Raw genomic sequence first — 23,184 nt, forward strand, 5'->3', positions numbered from 1 at the left:
CTTTCTCTTATTAATATATATTATCTATAAAAAAAAACATTGTGTTACTCTATATCATTTATTTATTAAAAAAATCACCAATAACATAAAAAAAAATAGATGTTTTAAAATAAAAATAAAACAGATATTTATCTAATTAAAATATTTTTTTATCTCATTAAATCATATGGATCGAACTAGAGGTTCTGAACTCGGCTTTATGTTTAGTATGGTTTTCAAATTGTGTAGGAGTTGAGCTAATATAACTTGTTTAATTTAACGGGTCCATCCACGACATGATAAAAACCAAATTTAGCTTAAACAAATTGTAGATTTTGTTGTTTTAATTTTTTTAATAAGAGTTATCATGGTGATACTTTGGGTGGACCTGAGTCTTAAGGTTTGACCTAATTGATTTGGCCAAAGTTTCACATGAAAAACATCTAAGAAATACTCTATAGACGTTTAAAAAATTCATTTGTGTTTTTAAACTTGGAAAAAATTGGTTCTAAAACACAAAATTAACATGATTCTAAAACATTTCATAGGACCGGATCTCTTTTTAGGCAAGATTAAGGTCAAAAAACATATTAATAGAACTCTTATTATCGAAAGAAACATGTTAACGCTAAGAACAACCTTTTTCATGATCAGGATCTTGACCAACCGATAACTTTCTCTTTTTTTCATTGTTTTTCAATGACTTTTCTATCTCAAATCATGGATTAAAATAAAAATAAAATAAAGTTTTGGATCAAAACATTTGATCCCCAAACTAAATGGATCAAAAAGAATCTTTGATAAAACCACTGAGTAAAATTTATCAAAAAAAACCAAGAGAGAAAAGTTTTTTTATAACAGGATTGCCTTTTTCTATCCATTTTTAATTTTAATTTTATAACTTTCACTCTCATGCAAACAATAAAAGTAAATAGATTTTTGCAAAATTAAAAATCAATGTCTTGTCGAGACTACTATAGTACCGTGGAGGGTGGGGAGGAACAATTTTGAAGGTCGATTCTCAATAAAAACAATGTTAAATAATTAATTAAAATAAAATTAAAGGAAAAAAAAAAGAAAAATATTGCAGTGAATAGTTCATTTTAAGGATAACTACAGGGAATTCAACCATTCTTTTAGATATTTCAGCAGCAAACAAACAAGAGCTTAGGTAAATTTCATTTCTGCTAACATTCATTCATGTTCCGCCCTATTCCTATCTTTTAATTGTTTTCAATAATACCCTTCTAGTTCTCTAAAATCCTCCAACTTTCCCACCAAATATAGCTATTTTTAGAAATTGTTTTGCGTAAATTTCACTTTTTCTCTTTTAGTTTCATAAATGAATTTTGCTCTTTAGGCTTTCTTTAAGTTTATAAGTTTTTTTTCTTTGATTTTACAAAATATAGTCTTTATTTTTTCTTTCAAAAGCGCTTTTAAAAAAATTTAAATTTTTTTTCTTTACTTCAAATTAATATTTTTTTATATTTCTAAATCATTTTGATACGCTGATGTCAAAAATAATTTTTTAAAATAAAAAATATGATACATTCTTAAGTGAAAAGTATTTTGAAAAACAACCGCAACCACATTCTCAAACACGCTAGCATTTGGTTTTTTTTCTTAGTTTCATAAATGTTAATATAACATATGTTTGACAATTTTTTTTCTTTTAATTTTATATTAGATAAAATTTTAACTGAAAGATTTATAAGAATATAAACTTTTTTTTCTCGTAATCTTAACTTTTTAAATTAAATGAATAAAGCTAGTAAAACAATTTGTTTTTCGTCACCCCATGATCATGTGCTCTGGGGATTGAGTCACGTGTAGGTACGTGATTTGAAAGAGGATAATTGAATAGGTTTAGGACAGATGTCACTCACTTATTTGTTAATATGTTGACTGTTGAATTTTGGGTCCTATTTTCATATGGCTAAGAATTTCTTTTAAAGAAAACGGAATATGGCTATGAAAAGGCTGAATTACATCCACTCGTTATCTTCTTCATATTTATATTTAAATACATTCATTGCTTATAATATCACGACTCATCACTATTATTAATTATTAAAAGAAACTAAAAGGAATAGTGAAATTACTATAGCAAAAAAACATTGTAGCCCAAAATTCACAAGTATTGTGGGTTATAACAATTAATCAAAAAATAAAAGGAGTACTAAAATTCCTATAGTGAAAAACATTGTGACCTCACAGACTCATAAACACCATGAATTATAATAATGAATTTTTGCTCAAGTTTTTTTTTTTTATTTTGTCCTTTTTATGTTTGGTTGATTTAGGATTGAATTTTATAGTTTGTCTCTGTTATTTTTGCATTGCATTCTCAAGGTGTCCGGAAAAAAAATCCAACACTCGGTTGATGCTTGGTTTGAGAAAAACAAAATCAATTTCATTGACTTGAGAAATTTAAAGCTTTATGGATGAATTCAAAACTTGACAATTCAAAGACTAATTTGAACCCGAAAAAAAAAAGGAGAATTGTTTGCTGAGAAATTGAATTTCGTAATTTATTTTATTTGCCTTGTATGCGGTAATCCTGGTTTTAAGACATGGATATTAGGATGGTTCTCCCGGGTTAACTTGGAATTTCTTTTTCAATCTCATTCTTTAATATTGAGTTGATTGAAAATTAAAATTCATCTTTTCCTTTTATTTTCTTTAATAGGGTTATCCTAATATCATGACCTGGTTCGAAGGTTTGATGAATTAACCTAAATTGTCTCAGGTCTTTTTTAATCTTTTTAATATTTTTTTATTTGCAATCCGTCCTTCAACATTAAGATAGTCTGTAATTAGGCCTCGTAATTCTTTTCAACAGGGTTATCTCATTTTGATGACCCGTGTCGCAAGTTCAGAAGGTTTATCTAAGTTATCTTAAGTTATTTTTTGGCTCTTTTTTAAATATTGAGTTTTTTTTTGTTCATTTTTAGCTTTTCATCACTGAGTTGATTGAAAATTGGGCCTCATAGTTTCTTTCAATATGATTTATGTGGGGTTATTTTATTCTCATGACCTTTATCACAGCTCATACGGTTTACTCAAGTTAACTCAAGCTATTTTTTCATCCTTTTGTTAGATTGAATTTTTCTAAATTTCATCATCCAACATTAGGTTAGGAAATTGAGTTTCGTGATTTTTTTCGATTTGCTTTTTATAAGATTATCACAATCTCATGACCTTGATCGAGGATTGTGCTAGTTAACCAAAGTTGGTATGGGTCAGTCAAGTTTGTTATCGTCTCAATATGTTTTTTTAAAAACAAGATGTCGTCTAGTATGTACAATCTCAATATTTAAAACATGAATCGTCTAATATGCATCAGATTTAGAATTCATAATTATTATTTTTTGCTCGAAAACACGTTAGCAATGCATTTACACTTTTTTATTTTTAGAGAAAAGAATAATTCTACCAGTGGTGTATCGTAGACCACAAATCTAGTTATTAACAAAAACCAAAAAGATTAGTGAAAATCACTATGCATAAAGACACAATTCATTATGAATTAGAATAATGATTTTTTTTTAATTTTTTTTATTCTTTAACATTATTTTCTTTGACCATTGAGATTTTTTTTATTTTGTCCTTTTCCATTGCATTGTCATGACATTGGGCTTGACAATTTATTTTGATCTGATTTCTACAAGGTTATCACAATGCATAAAAAAAAGTCATGACATTGGGTTAGCGTTTGATTTTACATGAAAAAAAATCCAATTCTATTACCTATAAAAAAATTAAAATTTGGGATCAAAATTGACACCGAGGTAAAATAACCAAGGCTTTTCCCTTTTTTGTCATTGTTCATCCATCGTCTTTTAAAAGAAATTTGTAAGTGTGATTTTTTATATTTCATTTTTGGTTCCTTTAGTTTGGAAATTGTATATGTTAGTCCAAAACTTTATTCTATCCATATTTCAATTCCCGAGTTTGAAAGAGAAAAAAGAGAGAGAGTCATTAAAAAAAGGTAAATGAGAGAGAAAGAGATTGGTTGTCCAGATTTCATGAGTAAAAAAAGTCAAATTTGATGTCAATGTGTCTCTCTTAATGAGAAAAGTGTTGTTGAGGTGTTTTTGAACTTTTATATTTTTTAAAAAAGTATATCAAAGTTGAAAAGTTTTTTTTCGCTTTATTTTTTTGCTTTTGAATCAACTTGGGTGTGTTTTGAGCTGAGAAGTTGGTTTATTGAGGTTTTAAGGGTAATTATTAGGTAAAAATAGGCTTAAAATGTTTTTTTTTTATGTTTAAAAAACCCTAGCCTGATTTTCTACTACCTAATGGATACCTAGAATCTAGGCTAACAAATGGTGATTTGTTTGCTTTATTTTTAAAAATTAATAAAGGGTGAATGATATGCTTTACTCTTGGGAAAAAATAATTTAAGGCTAGACACGTGAGATTTAAGATTTATGTGTTTAGATTGTTTACTTTGCATGCTCTTACATATGCAACGTATCGAGGAATAATCAAATTTTGAATTAAAAATCAATTATATGAAATTGAATTTTGAGCTATAGTTAAAAGAAACTAAAAAAATAAAGACCAAAATAACAACAAGAAAGAAAGTCCAGTGTTCAAATAGAGCAAAAAATTTCAATTTGGTTCCTAAACTTTCAATTTAAATATTAATTTCCTCCCTGAAGTTTTAGAATTTTATGTTTTGATTTTTTTTTTTACATTTTAATCCTTAAGTAATAAGAAAGATGAGAGAAAGTTGTTGAAAAACAGGACTAGAGAAAAAGAGGTCAATCAGACACATTCTAATAAAAAAAATAATTTTAGTGTCAATAATTTCAACTTGTTTAGAGAAGTTTCATGAACAATAACTATTTTAATTTTCTAGAAAAATATTTTTCTTAAAATAAAAAATAATTTATTTTTCAAGAAAATACTTTACAAGAAAATAAATATTTTCTAGATAAATAAATTTTGCAAAACAAACACGCCTCTAGTGAATATTAAAAAAAACAATTTAATTTTAATAAATTTCAATAGATATGATCCATTTTTTAATTATTTTTAATCAATGTTGGTATTTAAGATTTTTTTTATTGTTATCTTATTCTTTTATAGATAATATATTTTCATTTATTTTCTCTTACTGTATTTACTAATTTTTTCATAAAAAAATTATTTTGACCTTTATATATATATATATATATATATATATATAAAACCAATAATTCGACACTTTAGTTATTCGTGAATAATCAAATCAGGCGTATACTTTTCAATAAATTAGATGCCATGTGTCAAACGATGAATAGCAAGAGCATTTAAACGAAGGAAGGATGGCTTTGAAGAATTTGTCCAAAGAAATATAAGTTGGATCCCCGCACCCCTTCTTCTGTACACCTGCTTGCTTTTCCCTCGAATTACACCCTACATCGAGCCAAGCAACAAACATCTCCAAATCCACCCAGAGTCTCTTGCTCCAGCTTTCAACGCGTTATCTCCCACCTCTAACTCTCTCAATGGCAACTGAAACAGAAAATCCTTCAACAGCCGCGGCCGCTGCCATCACCGTTGAAGATAACCCTAGCAAAACCCTAGACACGGCAGTCCCTGCTTCTACCAAGCCAGATCGAGTCGAAGATTCTACCAACACTGCATCATCTACCGTTGACTCAGCTACAGAAGGGCCTATGCAGGGCGCCGATAATTCAAAGAGCGCTGCCCCGGCCACCGACACTGACAAGAAGATCCGCCGTGCTGAGCGGTTTGGAATTACTGTTCAGCTTTCCGAGAAAGAGAAGCGCAATTCTCGTGCTGAAAGGTATAAACATATATTTCTTTTCATGTTTTAGATTCTTTCTTTTTTATTTGCTATTTTAAACTTCGCAATTAGGGTTTTGAGTTTCTTTCTTTCTTTATTATGGGAGGGGGGGTTAAATTAGGAAAAGAAACGCTTATTTTGCCTGGGATTAAAGGACCTTGATTCAAATTTATCTAATAAGAATGTACATAATGCTTGATTATTTTGGCCCACAGTTTAGGCTTTTACCTGGGCCATTCTAGGATGTTCAGAATTTGGTGTTCGTGATGCTGCTGCTTATGTGTTGGGTTTTTTTAGGAGATGCCTGAGTCTTTTGTAGAAGGTTTGTTATTTTTTTTGTGTGTAAACTTATGCCTTTTTTCTCACCAAGGAATATGTCTCTGGCATATGGAGATTTTTTTTGGGGAAGTGGGGGTTGTCGCTAGTGTTCTTTTGGGAGCTTAACTATTTATAATTGAAACTGGATAATAGAAAGTTAATAAAGCTAGGTATGGAGGACTTCATTTCTAGATTTGCATGCATATGCTGCTGTGCAGGCACTGGTATAAAGCTTGAATCTGTGAACAAGCTTTGATTAGGCGTGTGTGCTTGTGCTTATGCATGCATGCAAGTGGGTCTGTGCATGGGAGGGTGTTGTGTTGATGACTGCAGGTGTCCGTCCATGTGGTTGTGTTTTTTGTGAGTTCTATCTTCCAATGGTGTTTTGCGAGTGGAAACGTCTGTGCAGAACTTGATTTCCCTTTTCAATTGACTGAAATTATCATATGTGAACCCTTCTCTTGCATGTGGAGATGCTTTATTGGGGATGGGGTTTGTCTCTAGTGTGTTTTTGGTAGCTCAACTGGTGATTTTGTGAAGTAGAGTATACCAATTTTTTTTATGTATTGATGTTTGGGAAGCTTAAACTGTAATTTTGCTTCTATAGTGGTTGCAAAATTGATCTTTAGTCGTGCATTTGGTTTGATCTATTATTCTATTTATAATACAAAGTGAATAGTTGGAGTCCTTAAAGCAAGGCATGGGGAACTCATTTGCATGCATTTGACACTGTGCTGGCCCTGGTGTCTAGCTTTAGTCTGTGAAGGAACTTTCACTTTGGTGTGCTGTGCTTATGTGCAAGTGCAAATGGGTCTTTGTGTGGGAAAGTGCTGTCTGGATCGATTGAGTTTGTATGTGCCAATGGCATTTTGTCCATGGAGATGTCTGCGAAGAACTTGATTCCCCTTTTCTATCCACTAACTGAAATTGTCGCATGTGAACCTATCATGTTGTAGGTTTGGCACTGGATCGCAGGGGCCAGAGTCAGAGTCAGACTCAGTGAAGAAATCAGAGGAGCTGAAGAGGAAGGCTAGAGCAGAGAGGTCTTATTCCATGTCCCACCCTGGGCTTAAATAGCTTTAGTTTAATTGATCCAGCCTTGTTTTTCAGTTTACTGTTCTCGCAGTTTTGTTCTAAAACTTTTTATTTGTTTCTCCAGGTTTGGGATTCCTGTGCCACCCACAGCTACTGCTGAGGAGACGAAGAAGAAAGCTCGTCATGAAAGATTGGCACCGGCTCCAAAAATAGATGCACTTGAAGAAAACAAAAGGAAGGCAAGGGCTCTCAGGTCTGTTTAACTGGAAACTGCTCCGAGTTGTTCAGAATTTACAATGCTTGTGATTCATTAGAATCATGACTAACATGCTACTCTATGCTTCCAGGTTTTCACAAAGTTCATCTGATTCCCTATCAATGAATGGCAAGGGGGATCTTGAGCCAGTAAGACCTTTAATGGATGACTTTTCCATTTCATTGATTGTCATTTATATTTATGTTAGTTCTCCTTACTGAACTTTCTTTTGTTTGTTCCTCAATCAGAAGGCAGCTATTGCAGGCAAGGCTGGTGGAGGGTCTTGAAAAGAGATTTCCTTTGATAATTTTTAGGTATTATTTGAGATTTCATTTTCTAATTTTCAGGTATTAATTTTTTTGAGGGAATAATTGTTAAGTATTTATTGAAATATGCTTTACATTGGAAGCTCCCTTATTTGACATATTGACTTGAATTGGCATTTTATCTATTGATCAGTTTTTAAGTCTTGTTTATATAAGTTTCAATCGAGCTACTTCATTCAATCTTGGTTTTTGTTTTGTTGTTTTGTCAGGTTTAGTGTTATAACATGAGAGATTCTCTTAGTGGCTTCTATTCTCATTTTAATTTTCCAACAAAAGAACTCCCAGATGCAGCACTCTTCATTCTTGGATAATTATCTACAGGGCATTTGACAGGATTTTGGCACCTCTCATTTCAGACTACCTATTGATGTCATTTACCCGGGGCGTAGAGGAATCAACAGGGACTTTGAGTGTTCACTTTTCTCAAAATCTTCTAAAAATATCAGAAGTTCTGAATTTTGAATCTAGGAAATTTTTTAATATTTTAAGCCTATTTAAAGAAAGTATCAAGTGATCTTTTTTCTGCTGGACTACATTACTGTGATAAGGATGCGTTGCTAGTGTCTTGTATATTCATGAAGCTGCTTATGCATGATCCAGTATTACATGAGTATTGAGTAGATAATGTGTGTTGCATCATATCATTCATGACATTGAGATTTCAAACATGTTTCTTACTTCACTAAGAATTGGGGATGATTCTTATGACTTAATAAGTGATCCAGAGAATGGGCAATTATGAATAAAATTATGGAGTCTTATTTTGGTTGATGCAAGCATTTATCCATGGACCATGGTCAGTCTTTTGCTATTTAGTGGCCATTCGCCAGTCTTTTGCTTTTTAGTGGCCATTCGTCAGTCTTTTGCTATTTAGTGGTCATTGAAGCCTATAACCTAAGCAAACAAGCTTTGAGGTAAGCCCGCTTTTTTGAATTAGAACATTGGAGAAAGGCTGCATTCTTTTTGTTTTGTATGCATGTAAAGCACGAATATGTTTTCAATCCTTTAGAGAGTTCAGTGAACTAGAATCAGTTTTTATCCTTTCCTTTTTAAAAAAAAAAATTGTTTTGTTTTTGTTTGTGTTTCATGCCATGACTCTGCATTAGAACATGTTTCCATAAACCATGGATGGATTGGCTAAGTTCATCCCAAATTCCTGTGTTTACACAATACTATCAGGTGTTCTGATGTATAAGATCTGGATATAGATGCATGTGCTTCTTAATGCAACGGAGTTTCATGAGGTGTAAGGCTACTAAAGGAAATGTTGTCTAGTTAGTTATTCAGAATTTCTGATATTCTTTCTGGTATTTTGAGATCAGTGAACACACTTCGAAGGGGTTATTGATTATTTTTTCCGGCCTCATACTGAATTGCTCTGCAAGGTAGACAACTGGGAATGGAAGATATCTTGATAATTGGGCTGCTGATTTAAGTGTCTCCATTACAAATTGTGAAAACACAGCATCTGAAGTTCTTGTAATTGATATTTAGGGATGGAAAGACCAGGATGATTGGGAGAATTTCTTTTAATTCTTTTGTTGTCTTTTCCATATTTGCAACATTATATACGTGTTTGGTGTTGATTTCCTTTTCTGTTGTTGGTGTGAATTTTATTTTCAGAGTCTAGGAGTTTGCCGTGACATCTCTTGCCCAAGTGATGTGGGCACCTAGTTTGATGTGTTGTGTGTCAGATGGAAGACTTGTGTTGATTTTTCAAAGTTTATTGATCGACAGAGGTGGGAAAATGTTAGGAGGTTTATATGGGGAAATTATAGCATGAGTCATTTTTTTAGCTTGTATCCTGCGTCCTGCTAATGTGCTGGAGAGTTCTTTGAAGCAAGGCCCCGGATTTCTTCCCTTTTCCTAAGCCTTGGTTCAAACGTCTCAGGAAGAAGATAATATTGTCACCAGAAACGGATTGTGACAAATGTAGATTTAGAGTACTGCTTGAATATTTTCAAATGGAATTTAAATCTTAAAAAATAAAAAATAGCAAATTAGAAGGGGTTTTTTTTTTTTAATTTCTTACAGTAATTCTAAATAAAAAATACCCTTCTAGCTTTGGTTCTTTATCATATTACAAAGGTATATATATATAGTGATGCGAACTATTTTTGGATTTTTTGAGTGGAGTAGAATGAATCAAGAATAAATTTTTTACTTTTATTTTTATTATTAATAAAGAAGAAATGGTCTTTAAGAAAAATATATTGTTGGTCTATTATCATGGATTTACAAATGTGTATTTCTTTGGTAAGTGGTATTGAAATATACTATTTTTTTATATATAAATATATGTTTTTAATGGTGAATAGCTTATTTAAAAGTAGATAAATTGTTTTATTCCGTGAAAATTATACGAGAATCTTTAAAACTAAGAGAAATAATATATTGCTGTTAATAACAATCATTTGTTCCTGATATTTTCTACTGTCATCGCTGTTAATATTGCTTGACCATGCATTATTATTTATTATAAAATAATTTATAGATTCTATTTTTATATTAATAAAAAGAAATGATTCCTGAATTAAGAAATAAAATAGTCAAGGTTGTTATTTCAATTCAATCCCACAATAATTTTAAATAATATAATTGAATATAATTATATGATTTAATATTTTATTTTATTTCAAATATAATAACAAATAAATTGAGTTCAAATTACATGTAATTTCACAAATGATTTGACTCGGAATCATCATGATATAATTTTGCATGATTCTACTTTCACGTGAGATGGTGGCAGTGTGTAGAAGTAGAGCAAAGGTTTCGCTTGTTTCCCTGTGAATCCGGCTGGTATGCTCAAACGATGTTCGATGCTGCAGGCCATCATGGAGCCTGAATGAATAACAAGCTATTCACGAAACAGCTCGTTCTGCAACTTAAAGGGCTTAATAAGCTCAATGTCCAAGGGCAAAAAAAAAACGCAAGGACGAACCATGAATTTTTTCTACAAATAAAATATCAAATAGATATATATATAAATTATTTTTCAAGATCAATCTTTAACTTATATATATAAATTTTTCAAGTTAATAATAAAGTTTTAATTCAAATTTAAAGTATATAAAATTGAAAAAAATTCAAAATAAATTACACTATCGAAGTTGCACCCTTCCATGTTTTGTGGAATAAAATTCATTTATGATCGAATCCAAATCAATATCTTCAGCAACCTCTCGTTTAATATAAATCATCATAAAATATGCTAAAAATTCATCTTTTATTTAATTGCGAAACACAGTTTTAACATGTTTTATTGCTGAAAATGCTCGCTTTGTGGTGGCAATGAAAATAAACAAAGTCAAAATAAGACGAATCAACTTGTCAATCAAATAATAGTGCCACAACTTATTTATTTCAACTAATCATCGACATAATTCAAAAGTGGTAGACATATTTTAAAAGCTCTTATGATGAATTACATCAATCTAATAATGTTTTATCTGAGATCTCAAATAATACATCTCATATTCATTGAAATCTTCAGGATAAAATTTCTTAGCAAGTTAGCAAATAACATCAACTTTAAATGATTTAAAGTTATCTTTAGGTTCTAAAGCAGAGCTAAGTATAAGGAGTTTCACTGTCATATCACTGAATCTAGAATTTAATTATTCCAACTAAAAATCTATTGTTGAGTTAAATATATAATAATAATAATATTGGTAAATTGTCACTGATTTTTGTTATTGACATAAATGACCTGTAGGTTTTTTATACGAAACATTCATATATAGCATGTCAATCTCATATTGTGTGCAAACAGATTGTACATGTGCAAGGAGAAAATCAAATTTGGCATCTCTTAAAGTTCGAACAACACTTTATTGGTTGATAAAAATAAGATATAATTAAATCAATTTTCAAGTTCACAAGCAGGAGTTCACCATCTTTTCAAGAAGACAATATTTTCTTTTTATCTAATAAACGATAGACTATTCATATCTAAAAAGATATTTGGACATTGTATGGATAATTAAAAACAAAAACAGACATCATTGGCGAGCAATTAAAAGGTTGATTGATAAAAATGTTCTTACCTTCATTAAGAAATGGCTTAATTGAAAGACACAGACATCATTGGCGAGCAATTAAAAGGTTGATTGATAAAAATGTTCTTACCTTCATTAAGAAATGGCTTAATTGAAAGACAATAAAAATAAAAATAACATATAATAAAAATAATTATACTACAATAAACTATGGAATAATTTAACGGATGTTAAAGTTTATTTTTCAATAATTTCTTGTTTAATAATTTAATAAAAAATAGGCAATATATCAAAAACCAATTAACATATATATCATAAACACTTAATCAATTTAAGTAAAAATAATTAATAACAGTTGTATAAAGAATTTTTCACTTGAAATCGACGATGAAAAAAATTCTCTATCAGTTTCTTTCCAAATTTCACCTCAACTTCCAGCACCTAACCCTCCCGACGTCCAAAACCCCTATCCTACCGGTACAAGCGTGGGCCAAATGGCTAGAGAAGCTGCAGAAGTAATTAAATATTAAGACCTGGAACGTGCACGAGAGGATGGTGCTGCAAAAATAGAAGTCTCACCGGAAAGGAAGGGTGAAAAAAGAGAAATTAGATGATGTTGTTGAAAAAAAAGAAGGGTTGTTACATTGTGCCGCCGGGCTACTCAAAACATATCAGAGGCGGAGGCGGCTCAGCAACCCATCCTATCACCATGAGTCTGTTGAGATGGAACATTGTGTTGCCGGGCTACTCAAAATATATCAGAGGCAGAGGTGGCTCAGCAACCCAGCCTATCGTTATGATTTATTTTTTTACTTGGGCTACAGCCCACCTCAGTCTTGTATACCCCTCCGCCCTTGGAAGAAGGAGTTCATGATTTCGTAGACAATAATGCTAAATGATAACTCATTGTTTGAGCACACAAGCACGTCAGGTGCTGGTGAATGTCCCAGAACCAAAAACTTGATTTCTTTCCGCCATGTGTTTTCACAGAAAGCAAGAGGAGCCATCTGTTTATAGCCTGATATGGGGAGCGCTATGTGCAGTTACGAGCCATAATGCTAATGAATAGCAGCTATGTCAGGATCATAATATTGGCCTGCCATGTGAAGGCTTCTTGATGGAACTCTTTTTTTTAGTGACTAAATACTGAAAACATGGAGCATGGTTTCGCAAAGACTTGAGGCCTCAGTATAAGCGATAATGAGATGCATGCCAAAGATCTTACACAGGAGATGGCATTGGAAGAGATCAGACACTAGAATCTTGATCGCCACTGAGTTGGATACGGTGGGGATGCTTCCTCCTCTTATAGACAAGGGAGGACTGCTGATCAAATGAGAATCTATATACACAGCTTATGACACTAATATCATCATGAAAATGTCTCCTGATCCCTCGTGCAATCGATCTCTTTCAGATCCATATGCCTCATCTCTCTTTTCTTTGCAGCTTCCTGAAGTACAGCTTTAACAAGCCTTTTGGCAATTCCCTGCGTTGCAGAGATGAAAAAAGGATTGAGTTAATGCTTTGAAACAACTATCTTTCGTTTGTGCGCCTATTACGGACAACTGCAATGATCATGACAGTTCACTAACACAACATGTTACGTCTTAAATCTTATGAGGAAATTATAGATTATACAATTAATTGAGGTCATTGCAATTTAACATTTTTGAGCAAAAATCAAACACCACTTTAAACCATCAGCTCTGATACCAATTGTAGGGAATTCCGACCGGTGATGTTCTGATATTTGCCCATTGGAGGCTAAGCACACTGACACAATATTTAACGTGGTTCGGCAAATCGCCTACATCCACGGGAGAAGCCATTTGATTATATAGGGAGAGAACAAGATTTACAACAATAGAGGAGGAGGAATCATCCCCTCTTTAGCAACTCTCAACCTCACTCTATTTTTCTCTTCTCAGTGCTGCAATGGCAGCTACTGCTGGCTGCCTTGGCAGCCCATTCTCTCCTACATTTCTCACATCTTTGGCTCTACTTTCCCTCTCTCATTTTGCTCTCTAACGTATGCCTCTATTTATAAGCATCCATGGTAGCTCCTCTTGCTCTTTTGTCAACAATGGTGGCCACCAACTCCAGCTTATCTTCAATAATGGTGGCTGCACCAGCAGCCTTCTTTGACAATGGTAGTTTGCACATGGTTGGTGCAACTCCAGCTCCAGCTCCAACTGCTGTATTTGTCAATGGACGGTGTCGTCCATTGATGATTGCTGCACATTAATGGCAACAATCCTAACATAAACAGCTGCCAGGATGATTAAACAGGTCTACATATAATGACATTGAGAATGGGAGCTTACGCTACGCGGGAAACTTGGACAATGTCAACAGCCTCCTGGTTGCTAAGATGCTCCCATAGACCATCAGAAGCAAATATGAGGATTTGATCTCCTGGCTGGAGTTTGCGCACTAGTATTTCTAGCTCTGGACTTAAGATTGGCTTGTGGAAAGGTTCAGGCAGTCTAAACTTTAACTGTAGAGGCTCTTGGTTGAGCTCTGACATTCCAAGATAGGCATCTCCTATATATGGACCTTGAAACCTGCAAAGTTAAATGTCAATATATGGAAAATGGTTACCTTAACCATTTCAGTTTGTTAAGTTCTCATGAACGGAAGTAACATAACACCTCAATGTTTATGAAATATAATCGTTTTCCTAATGAGTGTAGCGCTATGGAAAGTAGAGCAAATTATGAAAATTTCTTTCCACTTCATCAAGTGTTTTCCAGAATACATTGAAACCTCATGCCTTGAGCAGTACTTGAAGTACATTCTAGCACAAAGCTCAATTGACTGTTAAGATAATTTTGCTCATACAGCTTTCCTTGTGTGTGAGAGCATTACAGCAAAGTTGCCGGAGCATAATCTCTAATATAAACAACTAGGTTTATGAGGATGAAAATGCTAGAAAATTACCTGTATGATGCCCTTCACGCGCCAAACTTTTTACTTGTGCATGACAATCTGTGAATCGTCGGGGTGCAAAGACCAGAGTTCATCTCTCACAGATTCTATATTAGCATTGTCCTCCGTAGATAATTGTACTGAAGCAGCTTCCCTGGTTCCTCTATCTGCTCCTCCTAAAATCGCTCGGGAGTCTCCAGCATTTGCAATATATAACAACAGTCCATTGCATATGACTACCACCAAACAACATGATCCCAAAGATGCCATATGGGGCTTACGGAGCCACTGATTTTTCACAAGTGAAAGAAAATCCTCTTCTGTAGCTGCCAAAGCCTTCTTGATAACAGTTTCTGATACATCTTGTTGCTCAGAGACAATTTCTGCATCACAAATAACTAAGGATCTGCCTGTCCATTTGAAAGATAGCTAGATCGCGCCGGAACCAAGGCATCTATTACTAATCAATACTTTGGGCCAACTGGGAAGTTAAATATATATCCACTAGAGAATCAGTCGATTTGAAATATCAAATAAAACTTCAGCAGAAACGGAACAATTTTCTACAGTCTTAACTGTATGTTTCAAGAAAATGCATCTAAGTTCTGAACTCCTTTAAACTTGACCAACTTGCAATCTATCTTCATTGAGACACAATCCTACTTGGTGACATTACTTATATACTAAAACGCGTGGGATTTTCACTGGAAACTTGTTATTGTGCAATTTTGTTTTCCAGTTTGATCTCCAAACTTTATTTTTGGGCGATCAAATCCTATTTAAAAAGCAATTGATTTCAAATTCTTATGAAAAGACGGGATTGAAAGATGAAGGATTGAAATGAAAAAAACGGCAAATATAGGTGACGTACCAAAAGTTTCGAAAACATTTACTTTGGTTCTCTAACTTAAACAATCACGCAAATTATACAACTGTGGTCCCTTGAAATTGTTCCAATTTCATTTTGGTACAAATGTTTATTTTTGTTATTTTTTGATCCTTGACTGAGAGAGGAGAGAGAGAGGCATCGTCGAATTTCGACGATAGAGAGAGAATCTTGTTGTTAGCATCGATTTAGGCCACCAAAATTGTAACATCCCCCATTTCTGGGATAAAACAACAATTTCATGTCAATAGAAAAACATAGTAGTTATTTTTTTTTTGTATATATATATTCATGGTCTTCGTATTAACATCTACCGGAATTTCGAAGGAGTCCCCCCTATACCGGAAGGTCCCAAGTTACCGACATGTAACCTGTTTACACTTCTAACAGTTCACATCTCATAACTTAATTCCCGACCCAATCATCCTGGGTTTCAATTCCACAATTATACTCACACCTATCAACCATAATATTTATGATATGCATTATATAACAAAATATCATTATGGATGGATAATTAAATAAATATAAATACATAGACATGAAATATGGTTATATGAACTATAACGTTAAATTCATCCAATCAAGTTTAAACATTTATTATACAAATTAAGTTATACAAACATTTTCATGTTTACAAAATACAAGAGTATACTCCCTAGAACCTAGATTTCAAGAAGGGAACATAAGCTAGGATCTACTCTTGTTGTGCATGCAATGATCCTGAAACAAAATACATATTATTGCAAGGTGAATATCACAATAAATATAACAATATGAATATCTAATAATTTCAACAGGGTAACATGCATTCATATTTCATTTACTTTTCCCTTCTAGTTTTTTTATTAACATCTCTTCCTTATTCAAACTATTAATAACCGTTCCCTCTGCCACTATCAATCTTCATTCCAGACCTTATAAGATCAACGTGATTACTTTTGCTTATCACATTACCAATACCAATTTCACTGGTATCGTCATCACCACCCCATAGGAGTCGATGTAAGGCGATCCCTTTGCCCGGGATCATAACATACACTAAATGTATGCTGGCCAATACATGGTGATCCCCTTACCCGGGATCCTAACATACACTCAATGTATGCTAGACAATACATGGTGATCCCCTTACCCGGAATCCTAACATACACTCAATGTATGCTAGTTTATGCCTCAAATCACACTTCTCATATTTTCTTTGTCAGTGATAATTTCATCACTTGGCAATTCACATAACAACTTTTCACCTTGAATACACATACATTCAGTAATTCACATTTCACATCAATAAAATATTAAATCATGGAATTTAACTAGAAAGCATAGGTGTGAATCACCTACCTGCAATAGAAGCTCTACTCGTGCTCCCCTGCTGTTGCTGTTGCACCACGCCTGTGGTCCTTCCTGCAAATCACAGGTTTATCTCATAAATTTTCCTCACTCAATGATATGTTTTATAATAACCATATCAACAACCAATAAGTCTTTCTTTCAGTCATTTCTTAGTACTTTATGTTTTTTCTCATTTCACTCATTATTACTGTCATTCTTTGTCCAATCCTAGTTATCATTCCTTTCTTTATATTTGGACTATCACTGTCCAACTGTTACTGTCTCGTTTTTGAACTGTTACTGTCTGACCTCTCCTCAGATTTTTAACTATATCTGGAGTTATAGAACTCTGATTCAAGCGAAATTTATGGCGTTGGAAATGTAAGACATGAGGCTACAAGTTCTATGTTTTGAGAAGAACCCAGTTCTTCCTCTAAGATAGTCAAAATCGCTCATCAACAAACACTTGGACTGTTACTGTCCAACTGTTACTGTCCATTTTTAAACTGTTACTGTCTGACCTCTCCTTAGATTTTTAACTATATCTGGAGTTATAGAACTCCGATTCAAGCGAAATTTGTGGTGTTGGAAAGGTAAGACATGAGGCTACAAGTTCTATGTTTTGAGAAGAACCCAGTTCTGCATCTAAGATAGACAAAATCACTCATCAACAAACATTTGGACTGTTACTGTCCAACTGTTACTGTCCATTTTTGAACTGTTACTGTCTGACCTCTCCTCAGATTTTTAACTATATCTGGAGTTATAGAACTCCGATTTAAGTGAAATTTATGGCGTTGGAAAGATAAGACATGAGGCTACAAGTTCTATGTTTTGAGAAGAACCCAGTTCTGCCTCTAAGATAGTCAAAATCACTCATCAACAAGCACTTGGACTGTTACTATCCAACTGTTATTGTCCATTTTTGAACTGTTATTGTCTGACCTCTCCTTATATTTTTAACTATATCTGGAGTTATAGAAGTCCGATTCAAGTGAAATTTATGGCGTTGGAAAGGTAAGACATGAGGCTACAAGTTCTATGTTTTGAGAAGAACCCAATTCTGCCTCTAAGATAGTCAAAATCGCTCATCAACAAACACTTGGACTGTTACTGTCCATTTTTAAACTGTTACTGTCTGACATCTCCTCAGATTTTTAACTATATCTGGAGTTATAGAACTCTGATTCAAGCGAAATTTATGGTGTTGGAAAGGTAAGACATGAGGCTACAAGTTCTATGTTTTAAAAAGAACCCAGTTCTGCCTCTAAGACAGTCAAAATTGCTCATCAATGAACCAGACCTGCTACCCTATAGGGTCTGTCATGACCCAGTCTCGGTTGGTGACCCATAACTGGAGTTCCATGACTCCAAATTGAGCAAGACCAATTTCATTAGTTAGTAAACATCCAAAACTACAATTTCTATGAAGGAACTTGATCCTAATTCCTTCATTCTCCTACCCAAAATCTCCTTGAAGGTCAAGAGACGAAACTGTCCAGATTCATCAACCTTTCCATTTACACACAACACATGAAGTTCTTTACTTTAACAACTCATACTTTTTCCTCAATTCAAGTCTAAGAACTCAATATATAAATTAACATCTAAGCATCAATTCATAATCGACTTGAAATGACTCATAAGACTAAGTTTAGAATATCTTACCTGGTGCGAATCAAGGCTTTGATCCCTCCTTTTCTTTCTAATGACAGCCGACCCTCCCCTCTTCTCTTCTTGTTCAATTTTTTTTCTTGTTAATCCCTTTCCCACCAGGGTTTATTTTACCTATAACCCTCAATCTGGGATGGGTTCTTGAAATTTTGGTATTTCTCTCTTGATTTTTAAAAATAGATATAAAAACTCCCTCTTTTCTTTCTTTACGTAGCTGCAGATCTGTTTTTGGTGAGAATAGGAGTATTTATGCTCTATAATTATTCTTATTTGCATTTAGGCCCCATTTTCTTTAAGTGTATTCGTTTTTTCCCCCACTTCTTTTTAGTTTAGTTTATTTTCTTTAATTTAATCCAACCTTGGTTTTTCTCGGGATTTACAAAAATGATGGAGTTTTATGTCAAATTGTTCCATTTGATGCGGGAAGTTCATATTAGGTGTTTTTATATCTTAAAAGTTCGTGACAAAATAGATATGAGCTCGAGTTGATTTTTGGTTTCAGGTTAAGTTCGGTTTTTGTGGGTGGGTTTTAGGGTTTTTTGAGGTCATAAATAGATTTTTCATGGTGTTTTATAGTTTTTTTGGGTAAAAAAAGGGTTGCAAAATAGGTTTTTGGGTCAAAAGAGTATAGACCCCGATTTTTCCCGCAGTGGCCGGAATCTGGGCCAAACAGGCAACACGTTACTTGCCTCGACAGGCGATGCATCGTCTATTACTGGCATGACCGCCAGACCAAAGACGCTTGGGTCTAGCATGGTTGCCTAACCCATTACTTTGGGTCTAGCATGGTTGCCATGAAAATATAACTTTAAAAAATGCAATTGAAAAGAGATAAAGTGACGTCACCGGTTAAAAAATTAAAAACCAAAAAATGGATAAAACCTCTTCTCTTTTATTTTGTTTAGAAGGTCTCTTTTAAATAATATTGGTTTTTTTTATGCATTTATTTTTCAAAAAGATTTTTCTGGTTCATCTATGATTTTGTTTTTATCTTTTATATAGATAAACTATGTTTTTGAAAATAAAAAAATATTTATTTTCAGATGATATTTTTAATATGTGTAGTCTTACATGTTATTCATTTTTTTCTCTTTATTTTATTCAATCAATTTAATGTTTTATTTTTCAAGATTAAATATGGTGATCTACATTTGTCTCTCGGTTTTTCAAGTTTTGTTTTTAAGTGTCATTAATGATTTTTTATTTATTTATTAGCGCATATAACTCAATTTATTTAATTACATGTGTGCATAAACTTTTTGATTTGTTATATTTTTTAACTATAAAAATGCGTTGAAAAAAATCTGCATATATATAATGTTTTTATGAAAAGTAAAAATATTTGACCTGCGGCGGAGAACATGTCACGTAGCTAGTTATTTACTAAATCTCGAGTCATGAACTTTATTTTTAAAATAATTTTCGCGGTGTTGTATAGCCTTAAATTCTAGGTTGATCAAATATACTGTTGTGTTGTTATCTAAATTTTGTTTTTGGAAAAAAAGGATGATGCTGAAATTTGTTTTAAGCATTTGTTTATTTTAAATTGATCTTCGTTCATGATATATTTTATTTTGGTTTATTTTGGATTAATTGATTTGAACTTGCTTTTTATATGGTTTCTTATTATCTTAATTTTTTTAAAACCAAAGCCACATTATTATCGGTTGTCAAGTTTGTCGAGTTATATGATAATGCAAAAAAGTTTCCTTCAATCTTTATATTTTTTTATGTTGAAAAAAAAATTAATCCGATTCATGACATAACATGGGTCAAAAGACTAGTATAATTTAAAAAGTGTGGTGAAATCATTATTGACCATGTCACCGTTCACACAAAGACATCAATATCAATTGTTATAGTGATTTGTTTTGTTTTTTTTTGTTCCTCAATTGTTTTTTTTTTTCAATTATACTCTTATAGGCCCAAACTTATTTTCAATTGAAGCAATTTATTGAAGAAGGTCAAGAATCAAAGACAGAGAACCAAAGTTAAAAATGTTGCAAAGAAGGGTGGCCTTTTCAAACTTAGGATGAAAAGTTCATGTTAGTCCTTAAACTTTTAAATTATAAACTTGCGGTCCCTCCCAACTTGAAAAAAAATAATTTTAGCCCCAAACTCTATTTTCCCTTATTTTTTGATCCCTAATTTGAGAGAGGAGAGAGAAAGTGGCTGGATTTTGGTGATAAAGAGAAAGTCTCGATTGACATCAATTCCAGCCATGAAAAAAAAAATCTTTTTATGTTGATGAGTTTCATTCGAGGTGAGGAGTTTAATCTAGATATTTTTTTCTATAAACCTTGCCTGAGATGGTAGATATGAGCCCAACAAAATCTTGGTCTCTGGTTGATTTTGGGTTTTCAGAATGATTTTTAGGTTGTTTGAGATAATTTATAAGTTTTTCAAGATGTTTAAGTTGTTTTTTTTTATGTACTTTGGATAAAAAATGGTTAAAAATAAGGTTTTTTTAGTGTAAAATACCCGTGCTCTGACTTTTAGGCGACGAAATATACCCACATTTTGACCATGTAAAACACCTCTGGTTACCGGAATCTGAGTAGGGTAAGGGACGGGTCATTTTCTAATTTTTTTAAAAGAGATTTAAGGGCAAATAATTTATAGTTTGCCCTATGAAAAAAATTTTAGAGGCCCGGGCCTCGTGGGCTGCTTCAAGCCCACTTGCCTTAACCTCTTTGTTTTCTTTTTTTGTTTTTTTTATTAGTTTTTTTTCTTTCAATTTAATCCTTCACAATTAAATCTTTATTTATTGAGCATCAATCCATTATTAGGATTTTTTTTTGGGTATCATTATAGCTTATAGAAAATAAATCAAAATAAATTGTCATTTTCAATTCTAAGTCAAAGCAAAAATAAAAATAAATTAAAGGATAAAAAAAGAAAAATCATTTTTCCAATCATAATAAACTGTGTCTTGGTGCATATATCCATCAAGTTCGCCCTGTTTTTCAATGTGCATGTTATCTCCTACCTAGGCACAATAAGAAATCCCAATTTAAAATTGAGAATAAATTACATCATAATTTGGATAGCAAGAAGCATCTACCATAATTATATAAGTCTAGCTAGTGCTGGAATGGGATTTATGCTTTTTTAATTTTCTACCACTCAAAATTTATTATATGTTATTTTTATTTATTTTTATATAAAAAAATAAAATAAAAATAAAAGAAATAACATGAAAAATAAATATACTTTTATATATTTTTTAGTAGTTGGTCAATAAAAAATTGTTACAGAAATGAGATATTTAATATATTGTATTATAAATACAAGATCTCGTAAATAAAAATCAATTAATAAAATAATATTACGTGATGTTGATAAAAATCACAAGTACCCCTACAATTCTATTTAAATAGAAGGTCTCGCCTAAACAAAAAAGAATTTTTTTTTGAAAATACAAGATTTCTTTAAGTAAAGAAACTATTTTAAAAGTTCTATTGGATAAAACCTAAAACGACCCATAAATATTCTTCAACAAGACCTTAAAAATAAATCAAAATTACTCTTCAAAACATCAAATCAAATTACTACACCTAAATTTATATTCTTATAAAGCACAAATCTTGTTTGATCAAATAAGTCAAATTACTACAAATCAAATTCAATGGAAAAATCAGATTATTTTTTAATATTTTGTAGAAATATTTTAAATAGAAATAGTACTCAACCATGTATTTTAATAAAATCATAGGTAGAGATTTATATGTGCACTCTTTCTCCTCGATTACATAAAGTTTCTGCTTTGAAAACTTGAATAGCAACATTGACATTACATTCATTTTATTAGAGAGAGAGAGTGTGTGTGGACATATATATAAGCTAACCAGGTGCAGGGACTTGGGTCAAATGAAGACATCTTTTCACGGCTAAATTTGAGGTTTTCCTTCAATTATATTATGTTACAACAGAAATTGGGAGTGAATAACAGGATTCAAGAAGCACACACATATCAATCAATAAATACTATACAATACTCATTCTATATTTCTTTTTCAGCACAGGGATTCAAGAATCAGTAACAGGATTCAAGAAGCGAACACATATCAAGAAAAACATCGGTTTCAATAACCTAACCACATGTTTTATCTCTTCTAAATTCACTAGGATCTATACGAAAAGCAACCTCTTAGTTGGCCAACATCATAAGCATCTCCATGTCTGATTGGTTTTGGAAACTTGTAATGAGACATCATTTTTCTGAGATCCATAATCTACTAGTTTTGCAATCTCAACAATTACACTGATTTTTATTGAATACATAACATCATAGGCATATCATGATCAGTTTAACCTTTTAATTATAAGTCAACATCTGTACAGGGAAATGAAACCAGAGATGTACCGAACAGTCTCGGGTCACTCAACCTTCTCCATCACCTTGATGCCATACGCTTGTAAGATGTCCAGTGCTGCAAGACCACCAAACATATCATCATTCAAAAACATATTTCAATGTCATGTCTTCTCAGCAGCACCATAAACGGAGAGGAGTGGATTTTCATTTACCTGGTACATATACTTCAGGTTCAAAAGGTCTCAAGACACCTCTTGTATTGATCTTGTTCTCTAGCAAGAGCTGTGGAAATTGAAATCAACGTCTTGGTTAGAGCATTCCCTGA

The 23,184-nt window shown here is 32.5% G+C and overlaps 2 protein-coding genes and 1 pseudogene across 19 annotated transcripts in view; 1 reads left to right on the forward strand and 2 right to left on the reverse strand.

Annotated features, from left to right (window-relative positions):
- Positions 1-5,284: 5,284 nt before the first annotated feature.
- LOC18100257 (protein MODIFIER OF SNC1 11) lies at positions 5,285-9,305 on the forward strand. Of its 2 annotated transcripts, none has more exons than XM_024603859.2 (6): positions 5,285-5,779; positions 7,054-7,140; positions 7,257-7,385; positions 7,480-7,537; positions 7,637-7,699; positions 7,922-9,305. In XM_024603859.2, exons 1-5 carry the CDS (start codon positions 5,478-5,480, stop codon positions 7,673-7,675), a joined length of 615 nt encoding a protein of 204 aa, XP_024459627.1. In that variant the 5' UTR covers positions 5,285-5,477; the 3' UTR covers positions 7,676-7,699; positions 7,922-9,305. The 2 variants fall into 2 exon arrangements, with proteins under 2 accessions (XP_024459627.1, XP_006381528.2); XM_006381466.3 differs by having other exon boundaries at positions 5,287-5,779; positions 7,637-7,702; positions 7,924-9,305.
- Positions 9,306-12,579: 3,274 nt separating this feature from the next.
- On the reverse strand, positions 12,580-15,319 carry LOC18109186 (probable protein phosphatase 2C 38; annotated as a pseudogene).
- A 7,195-nt stretch (positions 15,320-22,514) lies between these two features.
- The window catches only part of LOC18100258 (alpha-aminoadipic semialdehyde synthase), a 46,181-nt gene continuing 45,511 nt past the window's right edge, over positions 22,515-23,184 (reverse strand). For 16 of the 17 annotated variants that reach the window (XM_052453570.1, XM_052453567.1, XM_052453565.1 and 13 more), the window contains 2 exons: positions 23,072-23,141; positions 22,515-22,974 (listed from right to left, as the gene is read on the reverse strand). In XM_052453570.1, the coding sequence (XP_052309530.1) occupies positions 22,922-22,974; positions 23,072-23,141 (123 nt within the window). In that variant the 3' untranslated portion in view covers positions 22,515-22,921. The remainder of the gene's footprint in view (positions 22,975-23,071; positions 23,142-23,184) is intronic. The other variant, XR_008059401.1, reaches the window with a different exon arrangement.

The sequence above is a fragment of the Populus trichocarpa genome, chromosome 6, assembly GCF_000002775.5.
Source record: "Populus trichocarpa isolate Nisqually-1 chromosome 6, P.trichocarpa_v4.1, whole genome shotgun sequence".
NCBI lineage: Eukaryota > Viridiplantae > Streptophyta > Magnoliopsida > Malpighiales > Salicaceae > Populus > Populus trichocarpa.

Bases quoted from the DNA above. Each gene is read 5' to 3' on its own strand.
- LOC18100257 (XM_024603859.2), top strand. From the start codon at position 5,478: ATGGCAACTGAAACAGAAAATCCTTCAACAGCCGCGGCCGCTGCCATC. The intron at 5,780-7,053 runs GTATAAACATAT...ATCATGTTGTAG, and splicing joins CGCAATTCTCGTGCTGAAAG to GTTTGGCACTGGATCGCAGG. The intron at 7,141-7,256 runs GTCTTATTCCAT...TTGTTTCTCCAG, and splicing joins AGGAAGGCTAGAGCAGAGAG to GTTTGGGATTCCTGTGCCAC.